Source organism: Calypte anna, chromosome 2 (genome assembly GCF_003957555.1).
Source record: "Calypte anna isolate BGI_N300 chromosome 2, bCalAnn1_v1.p, whole genome shotgun sequence".
Classification (NCBI taxonomy): domain Eukaryota; kingdom Metazoa; phylum Chordata; class Aves; order Apodiformes; family Trochilidae; genus Calypte; species Calypte anna.
In genome coordinates this window covers 93,726,861-93,753,689 of record NC_044245.1, presented here as the reverse complement: position 1 = coordinate 93,753,689, position 26,829 = coordinate 93,726,861, and the positions used below count along the sequence as shown (strand labels likewise).

Below are 26,829 nucleotides of genomic sequence, written 5' to 3'. Positions count from 1 at the left end.
GTTATCATAACTAAATATCCTGCATGTTATTAACACTTATTATACCATTGAGATATTATGACATTAATAATCAAATATATTATTTCTGTGTGTTGAGCATCATTTTGTCACAAATTACAGGGTACACTCAGTATAAAGTGCACAGACATCCAGGTCAAAATATTTTTTTATAAGATGTAGTCAAAAGCTGACTTGGTGTGGGTCTGGTGTAAGGCTTGGTTCTTCCACTTCAGTGCAGTTCTCTCCCCAGTGTATTTACAGGGCTTCTCAGCACAGTTCAGAGTTATTACAAGTCCTTTGCTCCCAGGGTGTGAACTACCTTTGAGCAAACTGCCTTGCTTGTCTACACCATTCATCATTGCAATATGTGGATTTATCCACTGAGCTCGTTTCAAGACAGGGATTTCAGCCTAGGTTTTCCTATTCTGAGATGAATGCCATACCCTGATTGCTATTTTTAGGCTTCTCTCTTTTCCTCCTTCTTGTCTTGCCATAACATCTTTGAGAGGTCTGGCTTCCTTCTGAAAGTAGATGGGAAAATTCTGAAGTCTTAATAGTGGTTAGATGTGAGAAATATTTTACATGGAACTTGTTAGACTTTTCACATCTAATTCTCAAAATAGCTCATTGCATCATGCTCCCCACATGAATTCTTTTAATGTATGTGATTTGTATTTTTCCTGCTGTTCCTTACTGAAAAATAGAGCTTGCTTTCCTTCACAAGAGAAATAAATTTAATTCTTCAGATTTTCCTTGAATCATCCTTGAAACAGAGGAAGTTTTCTCTCAGCCTCTCCAAGGAAAATTGCATCAGTCATGGTGTGAGACTGTTTCACCTACCTTACTAAAGTTATAAAATTATTAATATGGTTTTAGTACCATAAATGGTACACTACAAGTGTATTACCTGAAGTGAAATTACTTATCTTTTAATTTGCCACTAATGAAAAAAAATCTTGTTAAAATACAGCTATTAGACACTTGAAAATGAAATGTGGTTATTACTGAATTTTCTTTTTCAGTCACCTTCAGACAGCTCTGTTTAAAATAGATGTAACTGTTACAGACAGTTAATACCAGATACACATCAATGATCTAACCTTAAAAAAAAACACTTATATATGGCTTCATGGTGTGCTTTTTTTGAAACGAACTCACTGGAAAACGGCAGCTCAGGAGCACCAATCTGTGAGCAGTTTATATACTCTAGGCACCTCAGTTATTTTATTCAGGGGCAGAGAAGCATTGGGATGAGGGGTTTTCACTAGAGATAGCTGCAAATAGCACAGAGGGGCAGAAAATTACAGATGAGTGCTCACCATTACGGAGGCAATCCCAATGCCTTCTTTTTTGTATACTAGTATGGAAGCAGGGAGCAAAATCAGCAAAGCTGCAGTCTATTTACAGGACTAAGTCTTTGCAAAGGGAAACAGTATCTTCATGTGTGTTGCTCTTAGTGCTTTGCTGTTCCCTTTTCTTTACCACAACAAACACAGTCACTCATACTGCGTACCTACAGTGCATCTTTCCCTTAAGAGAACTGCCAATGCTGGGGTGATCATCTTCAGGGATGCTGGCTAGAAACATGGACTTGAGGGCTGTTACTTGTTAGAGATGTGCACTGTTCTTCTAAACATGGCCCTAGATTTCTATCCAAACGTGGATTTTGTTAACAAAAAGAAAACAAGAATGATAGAATTTGTGCTCCTTTAGGAAAGCCACGTGTTAAAGCCAGGTGTTATAAACAAGGGCAACAAAATAAGAGAAGGAATTGTATTATTCTGGTCTGGAGTTTTTTCATTCAGGGTTACAGAGAAGGAAACAGTGCTGCTAAACAGCAGACAGAGGTGAAAGAAGGAACATCTTGCCTCCTGGGCATAGAGAGGGATTTTCTCTTATCCCATCTGCCCTGGTTCTATGAATCTGCTTTTAGGTTAAAGAGTACGTTTGTCTGCTCGAGAGCTGATCTTTGAAGAAGCTGTAGGTGTAGCATGTCTGTTATTAATCAGACTGGAGATCACTCTCACAGTCATGGAAAAGAAGCAGTTAGTCAGTGGGTGAAAAAACAAAGACTCATTTTTCAAGTCTTCTTACCCGATGAAGTAATTTGTTTTCCTGATTCTTAAATTAATTCATTAGATATTTTAAATCTATTGTAGACAGTGACTGCCATACATGAAAATATGATTAGATCTATATATTAGCAGATAAATTAAAGATCAGAAAGGTAAGAACATAAGCAGACAAAACCCATGACAGTGGGAACTGCTAATAGTGCTGGTCACAAAATATCAGATCATCATTCTAAATTATCAGCTATTAAGAATTAATTGGTTATTAAATGTTACTTAGAGCTCTAATGCTATTTTGATGATGTGAGAATTGTTACAGATTCTCAAGTGTAGAAATTTAACACCTTCTTGCATTGTATGCCTTTCCTTCAGAAATACTTAAAGCTTTGCTGCTCTGCAGAGAATCACTGATAGAGGCTTGAAAACCTGTGAGGCCACTTTTTAGATGCCAGCAAAAAACCCTACGTATATATTTGTATACATTTGAAATTTAACTGGAGCATACTGATTAACTCGCATGGAAAAAACAAAAAAATCTCTCAAAGATTTCCATGTTCTATACAAATGATAAGTCAACAGGAAACAGCCCTATAACAAGAACTAGCACCAGACAGACTTCCCAGGCTCATATTTCCCAGGCTAAGTAGTCTGCTTCCATAAAACAACTTCCAGTTAACAGAACCATGTGTAACACAAGACTCCCGGTCTCAACAACCAGCTCCACACTAAGGATTGGAACTCATGAGCTAAAGATCATAACATCCACACAGCAACCATAAACACAAGAGTTTTGCTTTGTCACTCTTTCCCATGTACATAATCCCAACATAAATGCCATCTTCTATTTTGTATCTTTCTCACGTCTAGATGAACAAAATAGATTTTTTTCCTCTTTGTCCTCAAGTGGAGACACAGGTGTCTGCTCCCTGATGCACATCTCCCTGAATGAGGTCTGACATTCCTTCTCTTCCATGCAGATGATCTAATTATTCCCACACGCTGCTGAAAGACATTGCAGTTCACACGCTCTGAGCTGTGTCTCGCAGTGCACACACTGGACATCTGTTCTAGCTGACTTCTGATAGCCAGAACCAATCTGCCACGTAGAGCATCACTTACAGACAAGTGTCATGGCACAGAAAGTACAACTGGCATCACCTTTAAACATTTAAAGTCAACTTTCAGCATTAAAAGCACATATTTCCTTTCTATATTTTTGAGCAGCCTGTGTACACATATCTCAAAGCACAATTTATCCCCTAATCCATTTTAATCTTTTAGCATGAAATGAAAGTTCAGTATAAATTTCCAGAAAACACGTCATGTCAATACTTTCAACCTCCCAGTCAGAATACCATGCAAAATAAACTATCATCCGCTTACACGAGTGGAGTAGCTCATAAAATGGTGCATGTCAGGCAAACATACTGGGAATATTGTAAGAAAAAAAAGCCCACCTTTTTTCCTTATTTTCCTTTAAAATATGAAAGCCTGGCAAACAACTCCTATTGAAACCTTCATTTCAAGTTAAGTCATCATAGTGCTTCACCTTCCAGCTCTTATATGCTGTGAACCTCCAGTGTCTATGCAGTAGTTTCTAAGGTAACAGATCAGGATGTCTTGTGAAAAAAATGAATCAGATCTTGAATATTCAAAGCATCTCCAGATGCAAAAAAGAGAAAAGGGCAGTATCATCTCAACTGAGGTTTCTTAGTATCTTTTAGACCCTGGCCAGATTTACAGATAAGAAAAATATAATCCACCTTAAGGCTTCAGTGTGAAAGTACAGTGGCATATGCCATTTCAGGCATGTAGACTGTCAGAAATTTTTAATCAGAGCCATAATTAAGGAATTACAGAGGCTGTTCTCAACAGTCTCATTGCCTCATTGAAGGGTGCACACACAGAGAATACAGATGAAGAATGCGCTTAGTAGGATTGCACCTTATTCCAACCACTGACAGAAACAGAAATCTTCCTGTCAGAAATGTGATGCACTAACAAAAAAATACATTAAAACTGAACATGTATCAGCATGTGAAAATATGTGTACTCCCTCCTCAAGGGACCAGAACCACATTACTTCTCTCAAAGAAAACAATTGATATCCTTCACAGGTTACCTGAGTCAATAATTTTCAGTGAATGGGATCACTGAGTTTTTTGAGGTTTTTTGTGTGGCTTGTCGTTTTTTGGTTTTGTTTTTTTTAACTGTGCAGAACTACCTTTTGTTTCTTTCAAAGGGTTTTCCTTACTATCTTAGTCCAGAAATCATATAAACATATGAATGCAGATGGGGTGCACAGGAAGACTGTTAAACAAAACTCATGTAAAGCTTTTACCAAACTTCTGTTACTACAGAAAATAACTGATTACTTTGCTTAACAATATACAACATACATGTTTACTGCTATATGCAGTCTGGAGTATGCACAAGCACACTCATCACCTGTGATAAAGTAGTAATATGGTATTTTTCAAATGCTTGTCATAATGAGATCTAAAAAATCAAATTCATAGAAAAGGATCAGGGTTAATAAAACCTCCAGAGCTGTACTATTTTCCCTGTTGTATAAGGGAAAACTGAGACACAGTGGTACAGAAGCTTGGTAAGATAAAAGTCACGATCATACAGGTGGACAGGTCATGACTACTCATACCTGTTTTCCTGTCTCTGAATCCTGTACTCTATCCACCGTGCCTACTTGGAATAAACACTGTTCTGAATATTTATATATTTTGTTTGGGAACATTCTTCAGTGACTACTCAGCATGAAACAAACGTTAAAAAATCTGGGATTTATAGCATTCAACAAACTAAAAGACTGATGCACTGAATAGGGTCTTACGTTCTTGGAAAGATGTGAAGAGCATCTGGAATCGGCTGTTTCGACTCCCTTCATCTGCCCACATGCGGATCACACCGAGCCCAGTCCGCAGCATCACATCATTAGCAACAGTGCTGCAGAACTTTGCTTTCAAATCCTCCACGGAGCTGCTTCCATCATAGACAGCTACAAAATTCCTTTTGCATTCATTGGAATTCTGCATCTCATAGTCCAAGAATCGCAAATAGATCTATGAAACAAAAAAAAATAACAAGGGCAATGTGTGCAGATATTTGAGACTGACTAAACAAACACTGAACACCTTTGCTCTACCTTGTGGGAGAAAGACTACAAAACATCACCATGAAAAGAATTTTTCTGAAGCTGGTGATCACAGCTGACTCGCTTGAAAGGGCATTGGTACAGAAACTGAGCACTGTTTATACTTCCTGGTATTCTGTCTTACTTCAAAGTTCAACCCAGTGGAGTATCTAGATATTTTTGTCCTTTGCAGTAAGGTCCCAATTTCTAAATATATGCCTGTCTTTAAGAAGCATGTACAACTGTACTTCAAGTTAAGCTAGAGATAAAATAGAAATTTCATCTTTTGCTGGCTGGTACAATATTGCTCTATTACTTTCCTGACATGGAAAATAATAAGGCAAATAATTGCTGCTCCCTCCCCAGAGTCAGTATGTGTCGTTTTTGTGATATGTCTCAGCCACGGTGATTCAGGAAGTGTGAACTGGGGAGCCAGGCAGAAGTCAATCATTAATCTTGTAATTTCCTCAAGCAATTTGGCCACCAGCTCAACTTTTCTAAACAAAGCCTTATGGTATATATCTTCATAATTTAAAAGGCTTTAAATCAAGCATATCTCATGGGAACCGCTAGAAACCTAGAAAGTTTTTTAGGAAATGTCTCTTGCATGAAAGATAAATTTTACATAAATGTAATAGATGTCTTGCCCTTTGCAGAAAACTCTTTAAAGCTACCCAAAAAGAAACAGGGGTGATGAGAAAATGCTATTATTAGATATTCAGTTCTATATGGACTTTAATAAGGGAAATCACTCATTTTTAATACAAGCAACATGTAATATCCAGTAACATAGAAGCTAAGTAATATTTTCAGTAAACATATGATACATAATCAAACTGCCAAGCATATCTAGGAGACTTCAGGAGAATGCTACGGAAAGACAAAGTAGAGCATAAATAGTATAAAAAGCCAGAAAACACATTCTGCATGCAGCTGAAATTTATCAGCATCTTCACTTGAAAAAAATAACCAAAAAGAAACTCCATTGTATTAAACATTAGATAAACTTCTTTACAAAAAAATCTTATTAATTTCAGGTAGCTTTTTACATGTACAAATCAATTACTTTAACAGCTTCTCTGATTTTGCATACACAAACAGCACGTTCTAGTAGAAACAGGACTCACCACCCCATTAATAAAACAAAGCTCTTTTGGCTTGAGAAATATGGGCTATTAAGCACTGCCACTATTTAGCCTCTCCTTTAAAGCTGCTTACATAGCCCATAGTCCATCTCTAATAAATATTTCCCTTACAATGGGGACTTAATTGTGAATCTTGCTTTTCTTTCCTCCACTAGCAGAAGCTGCCAGCTTCAGATAGGTGCTTCAGTGCTTGCCAGTTTTGTCACAGGTAATGAAATAAAAACCTTCTGCAGCTGACTACATGCAATGTTGTATACACATGACTGCTTTCCAAGAAGGAAGGCATGTCAGGTAAATGTCTCACAGGAATGCACAGAAGGCTTTCAACACCTTACTGTAATGAACAATGATCTTTATGCCATATATACCTGTCATATTTATACCACATAATATGTTCTAACATAGCATGCATAGATACGACAAACCACACAGGTGTAATAAATCATATTTTTGTTATAGTATATTTTTCAGGAAAACTCTTACCTTACTCCAGAAAAAAATACCTTGTTTGACTGCAGAACAATAGTAAAACTATACTTTGCTTTATGGGAGAAGGACCTTTTACACTGGCTTGATTTATTTTTATTTCTGTCCTGTGCTTATATATCTATAAGCATATATATATTTATATGCATGTATATATTTACATGTAGATATGTATGTGCTTATACACATATACAAGCACATATGTATCTTGTATAGGGCATTCAGTTTCAGTATTGAGAGGTAATAATTTATATCAGTTTTCAGTCTTCCAAAAAATTTCTTGTAAGCATTCAGCTTGTAAGCATCCATCAATTATTCTTGATCCGTTCAAAGAAGATTTCTCATACAACAGCACAGCCAAGGTCTTATTTCTGGCTTATCATTGACATTCTCTAGTTTCCAATGGCATGATAGCCTTATAAAATAGTAAAATATTTCTTAGGCTATCATTTATAAGTGTTGAGAAGGAATCAGGAGAACAATAAACTAGCATTTCATTTTAAGCCTTTCAGTGAAGAAGCCAACACTTTCAGTTCTTCCCAAACATGAATTCTGCTGTCAGTCAAACCTGTTCATTTCTCTTTGTGATGAGTTCAGTTATTGTCATGACGTACACAGACTTGAAAGGTACTGAAAATACTGAAGATAAATATTTGGCTTTAAAATCCATGTCTATCCTTTTAAAGAAATATGGCACTTAGTCCAATGGAATGAAGTTCTATAAATCAAAGAAAATAAATTCCTGATATTCTGAGTCAAAGTTTCATTTTCACAGTCTTCTTTGGCAATGACTGTTCCCATAGCTTTATATAAAAATATTAAGACTTTAACCAAAGATTAGAAGGTTAAAGATTAAAAGTTTATCTGGATCAGACCTATGGATTAAGACTGCAGTGTGTTTTTTAAAACTTAAAAGCAATTAGACAGAAAAACTGACAACCTGATATTGGATCATATTTCATTTTAAACACCTGGAATAATTTAATTGCATCTGCACACCTCTGCCAGTCCTTATGGCTTTATTCTTGTATACATGCTCTTGTTTCTATAGGACCTACAGTGGCAAAAGAAAATTACTAAGAAATTGAGTTCCCCAGGGAAAGAATAAAACTGATTATATGACAAACTTATCTAATGTAAAATATTCCTGGTACATAGTTTTCTGAAATCAGGAGCAATATTCTTATTACTTTCACTGGCATGTGGATCTGTCTTAAAGAAATTAAGGAGAAAGTGAGAGAAAAAATATCAGTATTTTTGGTTATTTCATTTACTGAACCCTTCATAATTTATTCTATCTGCAGTGTATAAGAAACTTTACTCCCTCCAAGAAAAAAAACAACCAACCATCTAACAAATAAGAGGTGACAAACTCAAATGCCACAATCTGCCTCCACAGAGCCTTTTTCCTTTTTTCATTTATGCCAATGGGAGCTTTTAGAATGACAACATTTCCATACATAATGACACATTACATTAGCATAATTGAAACATTCTTGTTGAGGAGAACATACTATTTGAAAGAAGCAGAGTAACTGCCCTATCTCTGTGTTCACATTTATGTTGTAAAATTTTAATAAGACACTTTCCTCAAATCAACAGTCCCACATTACTTAGAAGAACAATCTGTTAGTGCACAAGTATTAGCTTTTACTGAGCTTCAAGATGTCACTGCAAATGTCAGCACCATTAGCAGCAAAACTGATAAAGCCTCACTGTAACTGTGGCATATATAATTTACACTCAGACACATTATATTTTTAAAAATTGTCACCTTTAAATTTTGTATTGTCATCATAATAATGAAAAATGCAAATGCTGAATAAGTTTTACCTTTTTAAATTTAAATTTGACACCAACAGAAATCTCTGCATATATTAGAGAAAAAAAAAAAAAAAGAATTGTTGTAAACTATGAATATTTTTACTTAAGTAAAATGGTCAGATTATAATCTCTTCATAGTAAATGACTTTCAATGAGTTCTGCTTTTTAATCAATCACTGAAGGTTAAGGCTGACAACATGACTGATCAGTTCAGTCAGGAAAGGCTTCAGACCATATCCCAGCATATCAAACTTAATATATGTTCACAGACATTTAATCCTTTATAACGCATCATCACAAATCAAACCAAACCATCAAACAAGCCATTGTTCAAATGTCAAAAGTAATATAGATGTAAGATCAACATCTCCTCTTCATCAGGGCCTGAAGTCAAGATTTTGCATATTCAGCTTCTAGGTTCATTCAGTTCTCTTATAAGCACAGGCCTGGGTTAAATGGCCCTATGTCCTTCTTGTTGCACAGGGAGTCATTACAGTGTTTGCTTTGTTCTGAGTTTTATGAAGCTCTATGCAATTAACAGATTATTTTCAAGATGACATCTCCAGTACTTAAGTTTGGGAAGCCCCTTTTCTTTTTAAAATGTGCACTGCTAATTAATCATCAAGGCAAAAAGATAGCAAGAGTAACAACCTAAAAAGCATATTACTAAAGATGCTAAATTTGCCTTCTAAAATAGCATGCCCTGTTGCTCAGATGCTAAGCATGCTTTTTGAAAATCAGCATTACTTAAGCCCAAAAGAGTTAACAGTACATGATCTGTTCACGTTTTTGTTTGAGGTTTTTTTTATATTTTTGGGCCTGGTGTTACCAGTATGGGACCATGCTGTGCAAACAGAGAACTTCATACCTCATCTTTTCCTCCCTGCTGGGGTTTGGAGAGTTCTGTCTCTTGAAGGTAACAACCTTATGTGGTATTTCTTCCAACATCCTGTGATTCACAGCCAGGCTCAGACATCAAAATACTCTTTGTGGACAGAAGATCTTTGGATTTCTTTGCTTTGTCCTGTTTGTTTCTTCAGATTTCTGTCAGTCCCCAGTTACTGACATTTATTCTGTCAAGCCATCCTAGTTTTTCTCTCATAAAGTGGCACAAAACTCACAGGAGACAACCTTTACAGCACCTTGGTGCTCTTCTGCTTTTTGATGCTGAAAACCATAGATCACACTGTGATTCTGTTCCCTTTGGTAGATGCTCTATTGCTTTCATCAGTAGATTTTTAAACTGCATTTCCTAGCAATTATTTGGTTTGAGGATGCTGAGGTTAGTTATAGTCTATAACCTGAATGGGGCAGATTCCTGCTAATATAAAAATGTTGTGGGTTTGGTTTGCTTTGATATTTTTTTTGGTTTGTTTGGGATTTGGTTGTTTGTTTATTTGCTTGCCTGATTTTTTGTTGTCTTTTTTGTCACTGATACTTTGGCTTGTGTATTACTGCACCTGATAGAAGAGATTCTAAGCGCACAATTCTACACCTTACCATCCTCACCCACAAAACTGTTTCAAAGTAATTTTAATAGTTTCACAAAGGCAAACAATATTTTCTAATTGTTTACGCAGAATTTGTACACTAGGGTTGCCATATAAATGTTTTTGGTTTTTGTTTTTAATTCCTAATATTATTTGCACTAACTGCATATTAACAAGTTTCTGAGCTTCTTCAGAGATGGGATTCATCTGAAGCCTGTAACAGTGTCTCAGGATATGAGGCTTTTTATTTTCTCAATTTCATTTTTCTGTGTCATTCCTGAAATCACCATTCAAATACCTCCTATTAAATTTTAAAATACTACTTAAAGCTTCTCTTCTACATTAAGAAGCCTCCATAATCTAGGGATTCTAGGGATCTAGACTGGCTAATCTGACAGTGGTGACAGCTTCAACAATTTTTCTTGCAGTACTCATCTGAGAAGACATTTCCACTTCACATGTGAAAAGGGAAAATGTTTTCTTTTAGTTAGATTAGTTTTTAAGACCACATGTTTTGGCCTAAATGTCTAGGAAAAGGGTGTGCAACAGCCCATTTTCTCTCCAGACTATGTTCAATCTGACAGTACCTATGCTTTGTAACTATGCAAGTGTCTCCATGACACTTTAGCTTTTGGCCCACGTCTGACCCTTGCTCTCACCACCTTGGCCTTATCTCATTGATTTGCTGCCCCAGCTCAGGACATGGTTGGCCCCATTGCCACAGGTAAGTCACCACTGGAACCCAGCCACTCTGACTGGGCCTGCCTTATCCTCCTTGTCAGTCATGTTCTGGCCCTGGGGCCACCCTCACCCTGGCTCCTGGCCGTGTGCTGTGCATCCCCCTCCCACTGCTCCCCTCCCCTACAGCCATGCTTGCTGCAAATGACATTGCTCCTGGACAGCTAAGGTTTAAGGACACTGCCATTCTTAACAAAATTAGATAATTCTTGATTCATTCTTTCAGTTTCTTAAGCTTTTTACTAAGTCTCACATCCTAAAACCTGTAAAGATACCTTCTTTGCCCAATAGCTTGCTCAGGTGGGTTGGGAGAATTAGGCATCACTTTTGCCTAGCTATCTTACTTCACTTTATTTCTTGGGGTGTGTCTAGACTATTTGCTCAGTAAAAACATACTCCTTCCTTATTCCCCCTGTATAGATAGTTTCCACTGGGCCAAGTCAAATTATTGCTTTTCTGCCAGTAGTTTTGATGATCTTTGCTACTCTGACCAGAGCTACTGATTATAAGCACTTATTATTGGTGTTTGTTTGTTTTTCCCAAAAATCTAAACATTTTTTGTTCTTTCACCATCAAATTCTGTCTTTTGCCTATAAAACTTCTCAAGGAACATGCACAATACAATGGTACCTTTTTAACTTTCCCTTACCTGGGAAAGTTGCTCACCAAAGGGAGTGCTACCTGGGCACAAACATGTTCTGTGACCTGGGGAGGGAGCTGGTCAAACTGCTGAGACATCCAAAATAGAAAAAATACTTAGTTGTCAATACTATCCTCTTTTTATCCTGAATGTAAGAAAGGAAATGCTATCTTTCTTTTAGTTTTCTTATTTGCTATTTTTAAATAGAGGATTCTACTGTAGCCAGTGGTATCTGAAATTTTTCAAATTCAAGTATAAAAAGTTTATCCACTTCCTCCTATAGTATTTGCCCTACAGTGAAGAATTTTGGGATGGGGAGATTCCTCCAGCTCTTTACTGTTTTGGATAGATTGGCACTTTTTTCCAGCAGCTCTCTTCTTCATTTTCCAAACTTGTTTTCTACTGACTGAATTTTTTTCTGTAAGAAGTGAAGAAGCTTCACCGATTTTGAACTCCAGATCCATAGCTATCTTACTCAGCAGGAACTGACTTTGAATGATTGCAAGAAGCACAAAATTTGCAAGCAGTCACCGTGAAATATTCCAGATCTGCATATAGATTGACCTCATGTTTAAAATGTCTTTTGCTGTCTTCTTCACTTCCAGCTTTGCATGTGATTTCAGCATTTTACTTTAAGTTCTCTAAGGTAATCAGCGATGGCTCTGTTTTAAATGAGTGCAAGAAATTTGCTGTTCTCTGTCCTATTCCAGTTTGCTGAGGATAACTGCAAGGTTATACCCAGACTGTGAGTTTGAAGCTCAGGCCTAGAATTCTCACATTCATACTCTCTGACTGATCACAATGCCCAAGGAAAGGACTTACATCTTGTTTCTGCAGACAGTTTAGATTGGATGAGCTTAAGCCAAACAAAATTGCAACCAGCCCACATTCTGGCACAGTTTAATTAAAACACTAAAGATGGTAAGATCCAACCCAAAGTCTGTCTGAGAAACTCTGGCCTTTTAGGCATAGTTCCCATAACAAACTGTGCAGCTCAGAATAGAGGAACATGTGGCTTTAAAGACATCTGCTGAGTTCTTGCTGTTCATAGCAGGAGAGGTTGTCTTCATAGCTTCAAGCTGCCATAAATTAGAGTGATGTCACTTAAGTATTGTACTAAGTATGTCACTAGTTCAAGGTTAGATAAGCACAAAGGAAGCTAACTGTAAAATATGGATAATAGAATCCAGTCCAGTAGAATCAAGCCCATAAAGGATCTTACCATAAATCTACATCTACTAGATTTTTTTAAAAACTTTACCCACTGTCTCCTTAATATATGAACAAATTTCAGTTTTTTCTCATATGGAAATACCATAACCATATGTGTATATGAACATACACATATTCATATGCCTGTATTTGTGTGTGTGTGTGTATACATATATGTGAAAACCACACTAAATTTGTTCAAGTGCTAAGCTGGAGTTATCCTTCTTAGATGAATTTAGGCTTGATTTTAATTTTTTTTCCTCTAGCTTTTTCAAAATATTTTCAGCTTTACATGTTAGGAAATACTGATTTGTATGCTTTTACAGTGCCTGTATCTCTGCTCATTGAATTCAGTGAGATGGGAGCAGCAGGATTTGTCAAGAGATTACCCAGTCCACCCCTCTGCCTAAAGGTAGGACAAGTATTATTTCTAATTTTTCCAGGGTTTTTACATAACCTGCACTTTTAAGATCACTAGTAATGCTGGCTGAACAAACTTGCTTAACCAGTCATTCATAATCCCTTCCCTGCTGTTTGAGATTTTCTTCCCTAATATCTAACCTGTATCTTTCTTTTGGAGTGCTGGACTATATCTTATCCTGTGGACATGGACATCAGAGCATTTATGCCTCTTTGTAAAAGCCTTTTATTATCTGATATCATGGTGCTTAACAAAATCTTCTAGATGACATCAAACAACTTCCAGTCTTTCCTCAAATTTGCTAGAACTCTCTCATTGTTCTCCCTTCCAGAAGTTCTTCTGCTAGTCAACACTTTTTGTAAGGCAATGAAACTAAATACAGGGATAGAATTTCATAGAGAATTACAAATTTCATTTCACAACCCTCTAGTAACAGCAGTAGTTTTGCATTCTAGTTAAATAATTTGCAGTTCTACATTATGACTGGTGTGGATAAATCCTACAGATAAGTAAATATGAGATTTCTAGCAGTACTTTGAATCCTACAGAACTTCAGTTGGATCAAGTAAGAATCACAACAACATTTTCTGACCAACAAATTATACACTGAAATTAAGATTTTAAGAAAATTATAGAAAATTTGTATTAGTTTGTTAAGTTGTGCAGATTCTAATGTGCATAATTCTAATTATGTGCTTATCTGATTTCTTTCTCCTGAAACCTAACTACATAAAATATACAATAATCATTCATCAGTCAACTCATTTCACATCTATAGCTATTTATTGTAACAAAGTAGGAAGGTCATCTACTTAATTGAAAGCCTCTATGAATACTGAATTTATCAAAAAAATTAAAGACATTAAAGTATATTCCAGAAATAATTTATCTGTAGTCTTTATGAGCCAACTATTCAGCTCCTCTCCTAAACTTTCACATAGAGAAATGCTGATTCTAATGAGTTTCTCTCTGGAAATCCTTCCTCCTGCTTATTCAATACCAAATGTTGGAACAGTTAGATACATACAGTACAGTCTGTTCTAAGATTACACAAAAAAGCTTTATCTGTTTAAAGATGGCAGAGATTAGTGGATATATAAGTTCTACCTTATAAAACTTTTCTTGTTCAGTAAAAGACAGAAAAAAATATAATGTGATGTTGAATGACAGTAGGTGGGAAGCACAAAGCTGTTCCAGTTGCAAAGAGAGGAGACAAGGAAGGTAGTGAAAAAACAAAAAATTGAGCTATATAATAACATAGATAAAAGATGAACTCAAACAGAATCCAAGGAAAGAATTGTTAAGTTCATTACAGCCCTCTTCTGTTTGTTATAAAGGCATGGCTTGCTGACAGTGGTTGGAGAGAAATGAGAACACTATCTCTTTTTGTCTGTGGCTCTAAACCAAAGGTCTCACAGAGGAATGTGAGTTTACTTTGACTTCATTTTTAGTTTTCAGATGAGAAACGTTGATGACCTTAGGGAGCCAGCAGTGTTCCTCTAGTAATCTCTATATTAGATACTTGGAATATTGCTGAAATTACGATGAAAATATTACCTCTCACTTAAGAGTACACATTGAGTCTTTAAAAATCTGAGAAAAATTACAGATTATTTTAACAAAATTATATTTGACACAAAAAGCACATTAATTCTGCTGACATCACTATTGATAAATAAAGAAGGTTATTTTGGCTGAGGTGACAAATTACCCTTCCATGGCAGTAGGAAAAAAATAGTTTAGGCTGGAAAGTTATCAGACAAGATCTGACTGTACTAAGACATGAACTACATATTAGAAAAGTTAATTTCTTAAATTAATGGCAAATCAGCAAGTGGATGAAGGACTGACCTTGGACCGGGGTGGTGCTCGGATGTACCATTTACAGTCTACTGCTTCAGTTTCAGAAGCTTTTCCTTCTTTGACAATTTGTACAGATTCCACAATTCCTTCAGGTCCTCCCATCTCAAACTCACAAACTGAATGACAAAATACCAGAAAAAATGAAACCTGAACAGCAAACAAAAATATTTTCTACAGCAGAGTGCAAAGGCCTCCAAATTAAAAAAAACAAACAAAAAACAGCAAATCAACCAACCAACCAACAAACATACTAACCTGGCAATGGTTTCAAAACTCCGAGGTCCTTAAAATCTGGATCTTAAAAATTGAGAAAGAAAAAAATTAGTTCCATTCAAAATCTTGAGTGCAATGACAATGTGCTAAAATTTGACACACTCCAGTTATATAAATTAACAGATATTTCTTGGAAATGAGAAATGTCTCAACATGGCAACACACTAACTATTAATACAGAAATTATTGATACTATCACATCAATTTTTTTAATTAAATTCTACTTCTCTCTTTCAGCAGTGAGTTAAAAAATATTTCTGCATACACTAGCAAGCATGATCATCACACAGCTAACCACATGGCATTTTAATACATTAATCTAATGAAAGAGCACATAATCACAGATCCATTCAGAATCCCTTTGCTTATTTTGCATTTTGATGATAACACTCAACCACAGAAATCTAACTTCATTCTGTGTTTATGAGTAGTCTTCCATCCCTACTGACAAAGAGGAGACCCTTTCTTTGTCAGGGCATCCATTTGATCTTTTCAGAATAAGTACCACAAGAATTTACCATGGAATTCATTGTTCAAGCAAGGTAATCAGTCTAATAGATGTGCAGTTTTATTAGAAAAGCATTATTATGTTAACTGTCATAGATGGTTTGTATCATACTTTTATAGTCAGGATGGATGAAATGGATGAAATGACATTGGTCTAAGACCTGTGCTTCAACAGGTGGCTATCTACAGACACATCATAATTTCACAGAATATGGTTCAGTTTGAAGATAATTTCCAAAACCAGAAATATGAAAGAGGCAAGAGTATTTCAAGAGATAACCTCTCCAGAATAGTCTGGTCTTGTCTGGGTGAATTTTATCACTTCCACTGCTTTTCTACATATAATGAATACTCTGCACTATTTTTTTCATCTCAAGAGAAAAAAACAAAAAACAAAAACAAAGAAAAAACCCAAAAAAACCAAACCCAAACAAAACAAGGAAACCAACAAACAAATGAAAAACAACAAGAGAAAAAAAACAAAAAATCAAAGCAAAACAAGGAAGAAATCCACTGAGCCTTACTTCTTTTTTAGGAAGTTGATAGAATATGATCTTTTGAAATCAATGATAAACACTTAAATACGAATACTTTGCCACTTTGCTTTAAGCTTCTCCTGAGCTACATACATGCTTCCCAGGCCTCAAAGTGTTTGCATGAGAGGAAAACCAAGGTAGAGTTTGAGCCATGTACTCTATGTATGGAATCAATCCTATTGCTTAAGGACTGTGTCAGTGTAGAAAAGCTATAAATAAAAAAATTAAGAGGACGTTTGGAATTAGGAAGTTTGTCAAAGTAAAAAGTAAACAACACACCACCAAAACTACTGTTCCTCTCTTTTCTTAATGAAGTCAAAACAGTGAAAATCATAAAAAAATAATACCTTGAAAAAGTCTAGTGCTGTATATGCAAAATCAGCCATTTTAACCTGAACAGTGAGAATGTATTGACTTTAAACTGGAGTTCTAAAATCTGGAGTTCTAAACTGTCCCTCTGTAACCAGGCTGACTCTGTTCTTCCCAGTTCTCTTACTATGTTGCACAATATAAATCATGAGTAAATACTCATGAACTTAAGGCACTGCAGATAATTATATTTGTGCACAATTAGTATTCATTGTTAAACAGTTTTATAAATAAGTTGATAGATTCGTTAACCAACAACAATAAATGTAACTAAATAATTCTGTTAGTGTACTCTGATATCGATATCTAGTATTCAAAGACAGATACTTAAAGGAAATCTACTTTGACTACTGGTTCAAATTAGCATCCAAACAGTGCCTAATTACAATTACATTTTTTTCCTCTTTGTAAATCTGCAAGAAACACTCTGTATTACTGAAAATATTCAGCCACATCATCAAATACAGAAGAGGAAAGAAGGAGAAAAAGGTCCTGACAGGGGCCTCTCCCATATGTAGAAGTTTCCCTATAAAGGAGCACTAGTAGCAAGAACAGAGCTTGAAGTGTAACCTAGACCATGCAACTCGTCCCACAAAATAATTCTGGAAGTATATTCTCATTTAGTAACAAGAGTACAAGAGGAAATGATTTCAAGTTGCACCAGGGGAGGTTTATATTGGATAGTAGAAGAAACTTCTTCACTGAAAGGGTAATCAAATACTGGAATATTCTGCCCAGGATGGTGGTCAAATCACCATCCCTGTAGGTGTTTAAAAGACATGTAGATTGGTGCTTAGAAGTACAGTTTAGCAATGGATTCAGTAGAGTTAGGCTACTCAGTGATTTTAAAGGTCTTTTCCAACCAGAGCAATTCTGTGATTTGGTGATTTGTTAACAATTCTGTTAGAATAAAATCACATAAAACTGCACAATCTATTAAAATTCTAGAAATATGGTAGGTCCTGCTCTATTCTGAAAAATGAACTTTCTGCAACATTTCAACAACTCAAGCATGACAGTGAAACAAACTGTGTGACACCTGAGGTGATACACCTCATTAAAAATTAATAGTATACCAATAATTTTTAAAAAAACTGTAAGTTATTATGAGATATTCTGAAAATTCAACCATGTTTAAGCGTATTTACCCAGCAAATGTTTGCTTTTCAAGTAGTTTGCTTTTTTAAGTATTTTACCATTAAACAGATTACAGTTCAGCAGCTCTTCTGTATGTAATTGAATCAAATTGTTATTATCACTCTAGATGAGTCAGAACCCTTTTAATGATATCTAAACACTGAATGGCTAGATCTTTCAATAAATAGATAGGCCTGATGAAAAACATTCTCATTAGGAAAATCCCAGAAGGCAAGAAAAATTTGCTGTGTAAAATAAGACTGATCATGTATAATGAGGGAGAAAAATAAGAGGCAATAGGCATTGAGAGTAGTGAAATACCTGCACATTTTTTAATGGGGATATCCTTGGTGTGGGAATGAAGTAACTAAAGAGGAAATGAAGAATTTTCATAAGAAATGGGAAAAAGTGGAAAGGTTATGCAAGTAAAAGACCTTGCAGCCAAAAGAAGTTCTGTGACTCTTTCCTGCAGCACTGAATATCTCTTTTAAAACAAATAAAACCCAGCCTAATAAAGCTAACTCAAATATGTCCTTTGGTGATTCTTTAAAATCCTAAAATGGCCTTGGGTTGGAAGGGACCTTAAAGATTATCTATCTCCAATCCACCTTCCAAGGCCAGGAACACCTCCCACTGGACCAGACTGCTCAAAGCCCCATCCAACCTGGCCTTGAATACTTTCAGGGAAGAGTTAACCACAATTTCTTTGGGCAACTTGTGTGTCTCACAGCCCTCACACTGAAAAATTTCTTCCCAACCTCTAACCTAAATCTACCCTCTTTCACTTTAAAGCCATTACCCCTCATCCTATCACTCCATGCCCTTGCAAAAAGATGAGTAGAGCTGGACACTTTCTTTGATGCAGCCCAGGGTACTGTTGGCTTTCTGGGCTGCAAGCACATATTGCCAGGTCAGAGAATTATAGAATCATTTAGTTTGGAAAAGACCTTTAACATCACAGAGTCCAACCATTAACCTAGCTGTGCCAAGTCTACCACTAAACCATGTCCTTAAGCACCACACCTACACATCATACACCTCCAGAGATGGTGACTCAACCACTTCCTTGGGCAGCCTATTCCAGTTTCTGAAAATCTTTTCACTGAAGAAATTTTTCCTCATATCCAATCTAAACCTCCTCTGTTGTACTTGAGGCTATTTCATCTTGTCCTATACTTTTTTACTTGGGTAAGACACCCACACTGCTACAGCCTCCCTTCAGGTAGTTTGTAGAGAGTGGTTAGGTGTCCCCTCAGCCTTCTTTACTACAAGAAAACAATTTCAGTCCCCTTGTCTGCTCCTCATGAGACTTGCTCTCTAGACCCTCACCGTCTTGGTTGATCTTCTTTGGACAAACCCCAGCACCTCTATGTCCTTCTAGTGAGTATCACAAAACTGAACACAGTATTTGTGGGGGACAGTCACTTTCCTACACTTGCTGGTCATACTCTTTCTGATACAAGCCAGGATGCTGTTGGCCTTCTTGGCTAGCTGGACACATTTCTGACTCATATTCAGCCAGCTGTCAGTCAGAACCCACCTGTGGGAAGCTTTCCAGCCAATCTTCCCAAGCCTGTGGCACTGCATAGGGTTGTTGTGACCCAAGTGCAGGATCTGATGCTTGGCCTTGTTGAATCTCATACAATAGGCCTCAGCCCATCAATCTGGCCTGCCCATATATATATTACAACTTATTCCACAAATAATAGTATTTGTGAAATACTTAGTTTAATTAAGCTATTCTGTAAAGTCTCTGTGAAGCACAGTGTCTCATTTTAAACTTCTCATGAGATGTAAAAACCTGTGCAAATCTTAATAAGAGATACTGGCAAGCAGGCAGAATGAGAAACTTTAGAGGGGCCTAAGGAGAAAGCAGTGATAATATGTAGGTTTCCTTAAACAGTAAAAAGTGGAGTGGATGGGCTGTGATTTTGACTCTTAAATGCTAATGGAAAGGTAAAGAGAACTGCACTAATCTGTTAGCCACCAGTTATTTGTTTCCAAATTTATGAAGTCAGGTTAATTTACAATGTTCTGAGGATCTAAATGAGCCCTTCTTTCTTGAAGGGTGAAATACAGTTCTGTGTAAAACCAGAGCTTGAAGAACTCAATACAGAACAGTAGGTTCATTCTGAAGTATTTTCTGTGGTTGCCTTCTAGCATTTGATGATACAGTGAAAATAGTGGAAAAAGATTTTAAACAAAGAGAAATCTTCTCAGAGAACCACTAAGGCAATTCTAAAACAGAAAAGTATTTCTATAAGTAAATATTTTTGGTGAGGTGTACAAGCCAGGAGAAGTTCAAAAACCTGTTTTAGAGTATATCGCTCTATAAGGAGACGCTACTTTGTCTTGCTTTTGGTGATCTGAATAACAGTAAAGTACACTAGAACTGCTATTTGTCTTAGAAAAAAAAATAAAATAATGTGGCATGCAGTAGTTGAAGTAAAATAATATTTAGCAGATAACTGCATCTGACATCTGAAACGTATATCTCCTCTAATATCCTTGTGTAAATAGTTCACTGTCCACTTTAACAAGAGATTTCTTTCACTATCTCCAAGTATTTTTCTCTTACAGTGCAGCAAAGCACCAAGTAGCCTTTTTAAAAAGTGAATAGCCATGTCAGAGAGCACTGGAAGAGAAATAAATTGCATTTACAAAAGCAACTGATGGATTAAACTTCTGGCTATATAAGATACCTGAATGAGATGAAACAGGCAAAATACTTCTGAAAATATGATCCTTAGAATGGAAACAAGTAAAACAGCCATAGACAAAAAAATCACTCGTTAGTATAGTGTACAACTGTTAGATTTTTGAAAGTTATTGGATAATTATCTTGTAGTGCTCCCCTGTAACAAAGCCTTCTCATGATTCCAAAAGCCAGTGCCATGAAGTATTTTAAGAATGAATTCTAGTTTCATGTTTAGCATCAAAGGCAGAATCCTAGGTTTTCTCACCTAATAGAGCCTGAATGCTACTTCTCTAAAGGAAAAAAAAAAACAACAAACGAACAAAACAAATGAAACAAAGCAAATGAAAGAAGAAAATTCATTCTGTAAGCCAAACTGTTGACTGCAGTTGTGACTATATGTGCCCACTGAAGATGATGCAATAGAGCTTAAATCTACACTTTGAGTGAGGAAGAAAAGGAACTCTCAAAGCTGCACAGCTTGATGAATTGCTGAGAAAGGCATATCAACCTGAGAAAGGCATAAGTTCAAGAAACAACTGTTGGGAAAATTAATTTTTCTGTCCTGTCCTTTCAACAACCATAGCAGAACTGCTTTCAGTGACTGAAAAATTTTCTTTCTTTTTCTGCTGCTTTTTAGGTTTCCTGCCTAGAAAACATTCCTTCAGGGGACACTGAGCTCTTGACCCCAGCACTCTTCCCAAATGCATAAAGCTCCGATCCACAGGATGAGATGATGGGTTTTCATCAGCTTTAGCTACAGAGCATACAGAGAAACTGCTTTGAAGCTATTCTTGCATTTTCTTTTGCTTCTTCATCTTTTTAACAGCATAGTGTAGAAATTTTCTCTGAGGAAGAATTTTATTATAGCCCAGTTGTCAGAAAGAAGATAATTGTGTTTTAAACTGTAAGTTTGTACTTAAATTACCCACAATCTTATGAATTTTACATTTTACTATATGAGACAACACTCAGATATTTAAGGAATATAAATAATATATGAAAGGCAACAATAACCCTTCCACTCTTTCCAATACTATGAAGTTCAACTTCTCCTGAGATTATGGGAAGAAAACATTTTGGTCGAGTTTTGGTCACGTGTGGATTTACAGCTAGGTTTTTGGCCTTACAGCTCACCTGCTTTCTGTTAGTTACAACTTCATGATACTGACATTCCCTTTTGTTCAAATAGATGTTATAGGGGTTTTTTCCTAATTTTATGCAATTAAAAGTGACAAAGAAGAGTCCAAACCATGATTAATTGCTAATACTGATATAAGGTAGAAATAACCAGGTATAAACCAGACACTGGGTCAGCTGGGACTTCTATTATTTTGCTGAGGAAAGCTCTGCTATATGTTCTACTATGTATTTGACTAAAATTAACATAATTCATACCAACACTAGCCCCCAAAGATTTCCACTTGAATCAATTAATATAGTTTACTCATCAGTAGGAGTTCTTTTGCTATTTGACCACATGAAAAAATCATCAGCATGATAAATTCTAAATCAGAGCTTTGTCTCTAGCCTATTTCATATTTTATTTAAACAATAAGATCCTTCTAATGGATTCTCAGTCTTATTTAAGATTGTTTAGGCCACATGTCCTGTTTTGAGCCAGGACAGAATGAATATTCTTCCTAGTAATTTTACTTCTCAGTTAATTCTCTTCTAACTAGCTGCATTCGCTGAAATTAATGGCAGGTTTTTCAGTGTCTGCTTCTAGGACTGATAATGCTCAATGGCTCCAGTTACTGCTGGAGAATGGTGTGTCAAATCAAGAAACACTGCTTGGTTATGCAAAATATCTCACACTCCAGAAACAAAAGGGAGTAAAGGGGTCACACGCACAGCCCTCCTTGGGGGAGGTGCAGACCAGACAGGTGACCAAAATTGACCAAGTGAAGTATTTCATTCCACATTTGTCATACTGGGTATAAATTGAAGGGATCACGAAGGTCAATCGCTCTTCATCTATGGCTGGCGTCCTGAGATGACTCTGTCTTTTTGTCTGCCTTTGATCCTCATCCATGAATTCCTAAATCTGTGTGTTCCTGCATCCAGCTACCATCTGCTGGTGACTTCAGAAGCCCAGTCTGAAGTCTGGGACTTTTCTACAGCCTGCCCAGCAATCTCAGTGATAATGTGAGCATTATTCTTGGGGGGGGGACTTGATATATTTTTTGTATATATTTGTACATATTTAATTATTTTCCTTTTCACTACAGCTATTTAATTAAAGCTGTCTAGTTTAGTTTCCAACCTGTAAGTCTCTCTCCCTTATTCTCCCTCCTTTTGCTGTAGGGGAAGGGAGTGGGGTTGATAGGGAGTATCTGCCATTCATTTAACTCTCAGCCCAGCATCAAACTATGACAGATTTACTGGCACCCAATGTGGGGCCAAGCTCTAATTCTAACTGCCTGAATAGTTTGAATTGTGTCTCCAGTGGAGGATACATGGATGGCTCCATTGAGGTAGTACCAGATGTTTTCTTTTGGAAGTCTTGAAGGGCTAGAAATTGAACAGACTATCCCCATCATGCTGACATGCCTGTGGTATACAGAGTGTATGATATGTTGCTCTTTAGATGGTTTAGTGTTGCTTTGTCGTTGATAAATTGTAATAGCTGCTCAAGAGTTGTCATTGTGATAGGGCATTTAATACTGATTTACATTGCTATACACTTTTCACTGGTTTTTCACATAGACATAGAGAACTTTGTTGGCAATTACACTTTGAATTTTACCTTGGGATACTGTTGCCCCTCTGTTTTCTCTCAAGCTGAGTCCACCAGATTTTAATCAAGATATCAGTATGTTATCAGGGAATTTTCTGAATGTCCCCTGAATATTATTACTGCTTTTTTATGTATTGGGGATGTTCAAGGCAACTATCTCAACTCTGAGAGTGAGCATACCAACGTAGAGTGAGAACTGCTGCTGCTTGTGGCCTCTGCATCCCCTGCAACAGACACTGCTCCATTTCCAACACAGTCAATCAGTATTACTGCAGGCATGCAGTAATTTCATGCAGGCACCCGACACAACAGACACAACAGTTGCCATTCCCATGCAGGTGGCCAGCCCTGCTGTTACTGCTGCTACTGCCACAGCCACTACAGCCACTCCCCCAATCCACACTGGTACTAGTCATCCCTGTGACTAAGAGCAAAGCAAAGTCCATTCCCAGTCCTTATCCTTGTATAAAGTTTCTGAAGCTTTTACTAGTGTAGGGCCATGATCAATGCTTGTGACAAGGATGATAAGACCAGTCCTTCTCAAACAGATAAGGGACTGGCAGAATCATCTGAGGACGAGGACTCAGAACCAGGACCAATTGTTCAATCCTACTCTATAAAGGACTTGTGTACTCTGAGAAAGGGCTTTGGCCATCATGAAGGTAACCACTTCTCAATGGTTTAGTCCAGTGATGGGATGATGAGGCAGATACCACGAGTCTGGATTATAAAGAAGCCAGGCAGCCAGTATCCCTGGCCATAGGTGCAGGTACTGATAGGATAATTGGGAAAAAAAGCCAGAACTACAAGCCTATGAAGGAGAGTCTTGTCAACCGTAAGGGACAGGTATCCCTATGATGGTGCTCTCAACTGCCCCCCAAGTAGAGCTTCCATGCTTAAATGAGCTATCAAGTATTTGAGAGAGTTAGCTGTGTGAGATGTGATTTATGATGATGGTGCACTTGTGGATCCTGATGAAATGTCATGCCCTAAGTCTGTGCTGCAAAAGTTTGTGCAAAGTGTACCATCAGCATTTTCCCATGCACTGTCAGCAATGATAGGGGTCAATGACACACTTGTACCAAATGTGCATCAAGTGGACAGTAAAGAATGGCAGTATGGAGATGCTCTTTAATACCCATCGGACCTGGGTCTCAACCATAGAAAACTTGACTGAGAGACTGAACAGAATTGAGAATAGAATTGACTTAAGAGAATTGAGCCCCATTCTGGCTGTATTGCAGCCATTAGGAGGAGACATCCTCATATGAGACCAAATTAAGAGAAACAGAATACAGGACAAAGAGTACTGTCCTCTCTACTGGGTGATTACAGAGAGGACAAGAAAGAAACTTAGTGCTGATCTACAGACGCAAGTATGAAAGCTGTTAGGAAAAGCACATACAGGAGGATGGCAGCTACAGTCTCAAATGATTCTCCAGTCAGAGTATATGAACTCCAGACTGCCTGTATATCAGGTATGAGAACTGGGAATGAAAGCTCCTGTAACCCATTTGCTGACAGCGTTGCATGTGCTAAAAATCAGATGTGCCCTGCCTCCAGCCAAGAGGTGGAGAGGGAAAACTGAACTTACTATACTGTGCAGATTTGATAGCCTGGCACATTAGAACCTCAAAAGTATAAAGCCTTAGTGAACACTGGTGCAAAATGCACACTAAAGCCATTGAATCATAAAGGGACAGAATCTGTCACTATTTCTGGAGTGATCTCATGAACTGAGTCTTGTGGAGGCCGATGTGAGCCTCACTGGAAAAAAGTGGCAAATGTACCTTATAGACTGTCCCAGATGCATCCTTGGCATAGACTACCTCAAGGGAGTGGATTTCAAGGACCCAAAAAGGTATTGGTGTGCCTTTGGTATAGAGACTGAGGACATAGAAAACCTGTCTGATTTGCCTAGCTTTTCAGATGACCCTTCTGTAGTGGGCTTGCTGAAAGTCAAAGACCAGCAGGTGCCAACTGCTCCTTCAGTGGTGCAAACAACAGCATCACACAAACTGAGATTCTGTGATCCCCATTTATAAGGTGATCCATTAGTTAGAGAGGCAAGGAGTGATCAGTAGGACTCACTTTTTAACAATCTTATGTGGCCAGTGTGAAAACCTGATGGAGACTGGAGGCTAAAAGTGGACTGTCATGGCCTAAATGATATTACGCCAGCACTAAGTGATCCAAATGGATGTGATTAACAAAATAAGAGTGAAAATTTTCAAACTTATTCTCAAGCTGGTTTGTCATGAACACCAGCAAACAAAAGGCTCTGGGGATATCTGGAGAACTGTAATCTATTTTAGTAGGTTTAGATTTGCATCTATAAAAACTAAATTACAGCTGACTTTTTATCACCCCAGAAGCTTCAGATCCAGCTATGTCTAAACAGTGTTTAGATTCAGTACAGCTTAGTACATTTTTAATAATGGTATAATAACTTAAAAATTTAGACTAAGAAAATACATAGTTTCCTTGGGGTTTAACATATTTACAGGTTTTCTCCTCTATTCAACAAACACTGGTCTGAAGCAGCAATTAAATTTTAATATCAATTTTAATATTAATTATAACAGAAGAAGGTTTAGGACCACAGTCTGACCTAAACTTAGCAACTGATTTGTTGAGTGCTACACTGATTGACTGTCTCAGCCTCATACAGAAAATGGAAACTGATCTTTTGCATCCCATTCGCCAAGAAAAAAAATGATGATTCATTGCATCACACATGAGAAATGCAGTGCTCATAAGTCCTTATGTCTACTTTATACAATATCCAGTTTTGCTATTAACTGGATGAAGAGACTGGGAAAAGAACAGCAAAGTGGGTAACAATTAAAGATTGTCCAGGTCTTCCACTGATGTGGTTATAATAGAAGTAATGAGCTATCAGGATAGTTTCCAGTTTCAGCAGCAGAAGCAGCAAGTCAAACATGATGGTCAGTCACAGTACTCAGGATTTTTAAGTATGGGTTAGCTGCTTATCCAACAGGAAGGCAATAATTAAATTTCGTTTGACCAGATCAAGTTTTTGACTGCCAAATAGCAGGATTTTTCCTAGCTTGAACCGAAAGAATAATTTAAAGCTCTAGTGATAGAAAAAAAGAAGAAAACAAAAAAATTAATTTAAAAACACTTGGTAAAACAATCTATGTATACTGGAATATCACTGATAAGTAATATTCTGGAATACAAACAACTATATGAATGCAGCAAATTATTCATATGGTGAGATCACATAGAGTTACAGAGATTAAAATTACCCAAATCTGATTTTAAACTACTAAGCCTGTATGCATTTTATTAAACTGAAAAAAAAACCTCAACACTTATAAACTTATTCTATAAATTCCAGTATGAACTTTGTATTTGGGAGCAGTTAATAACCAACTGTCTAATCCACATAAAGTAATCAGCATTAAAGAACAAAATATTTTAAATAATGTTTTCTGCACTCTCTTTCAACATTAATTTTCACAAAGAGGTGCTAAATTAGTTACAGGGAAGAGAGGGAAACAAACAAA

At 36.8% G+C, this 26,829-nt stretch overlaps 1 protein-coding gene across 1 annotated transcript in view; it reads right to left on the bottom strand.

Moving 5' to 3' along the window:
* Nucleotides 1-26,829, bottom strand: part of NETO1 (neuropilin and tolloid like 1) — a 66,628-nt gene that overhangs the window by 13,962 nt on the left and 25,837 nt on the right. The window contains exons 5-7 of the mRNA XM_008505499.2: nt 15,295-15,336; nt 15,028-15,155; nt 4,921-5,149 (exon numbers count right to left, since the gene is read on the bottom strand). Of these exons, the coding sequence (XP_008503721.1) occupies nt 4,921-5,149; nt 15,028-15,155; nt 15,295-15,336 (399 nt within the window). The remainder of the gene's footprint in view (nt 1-4,920; nt 5,150-15,027; nt 15,156-15,294; nt 15,337-26,829) is intronic.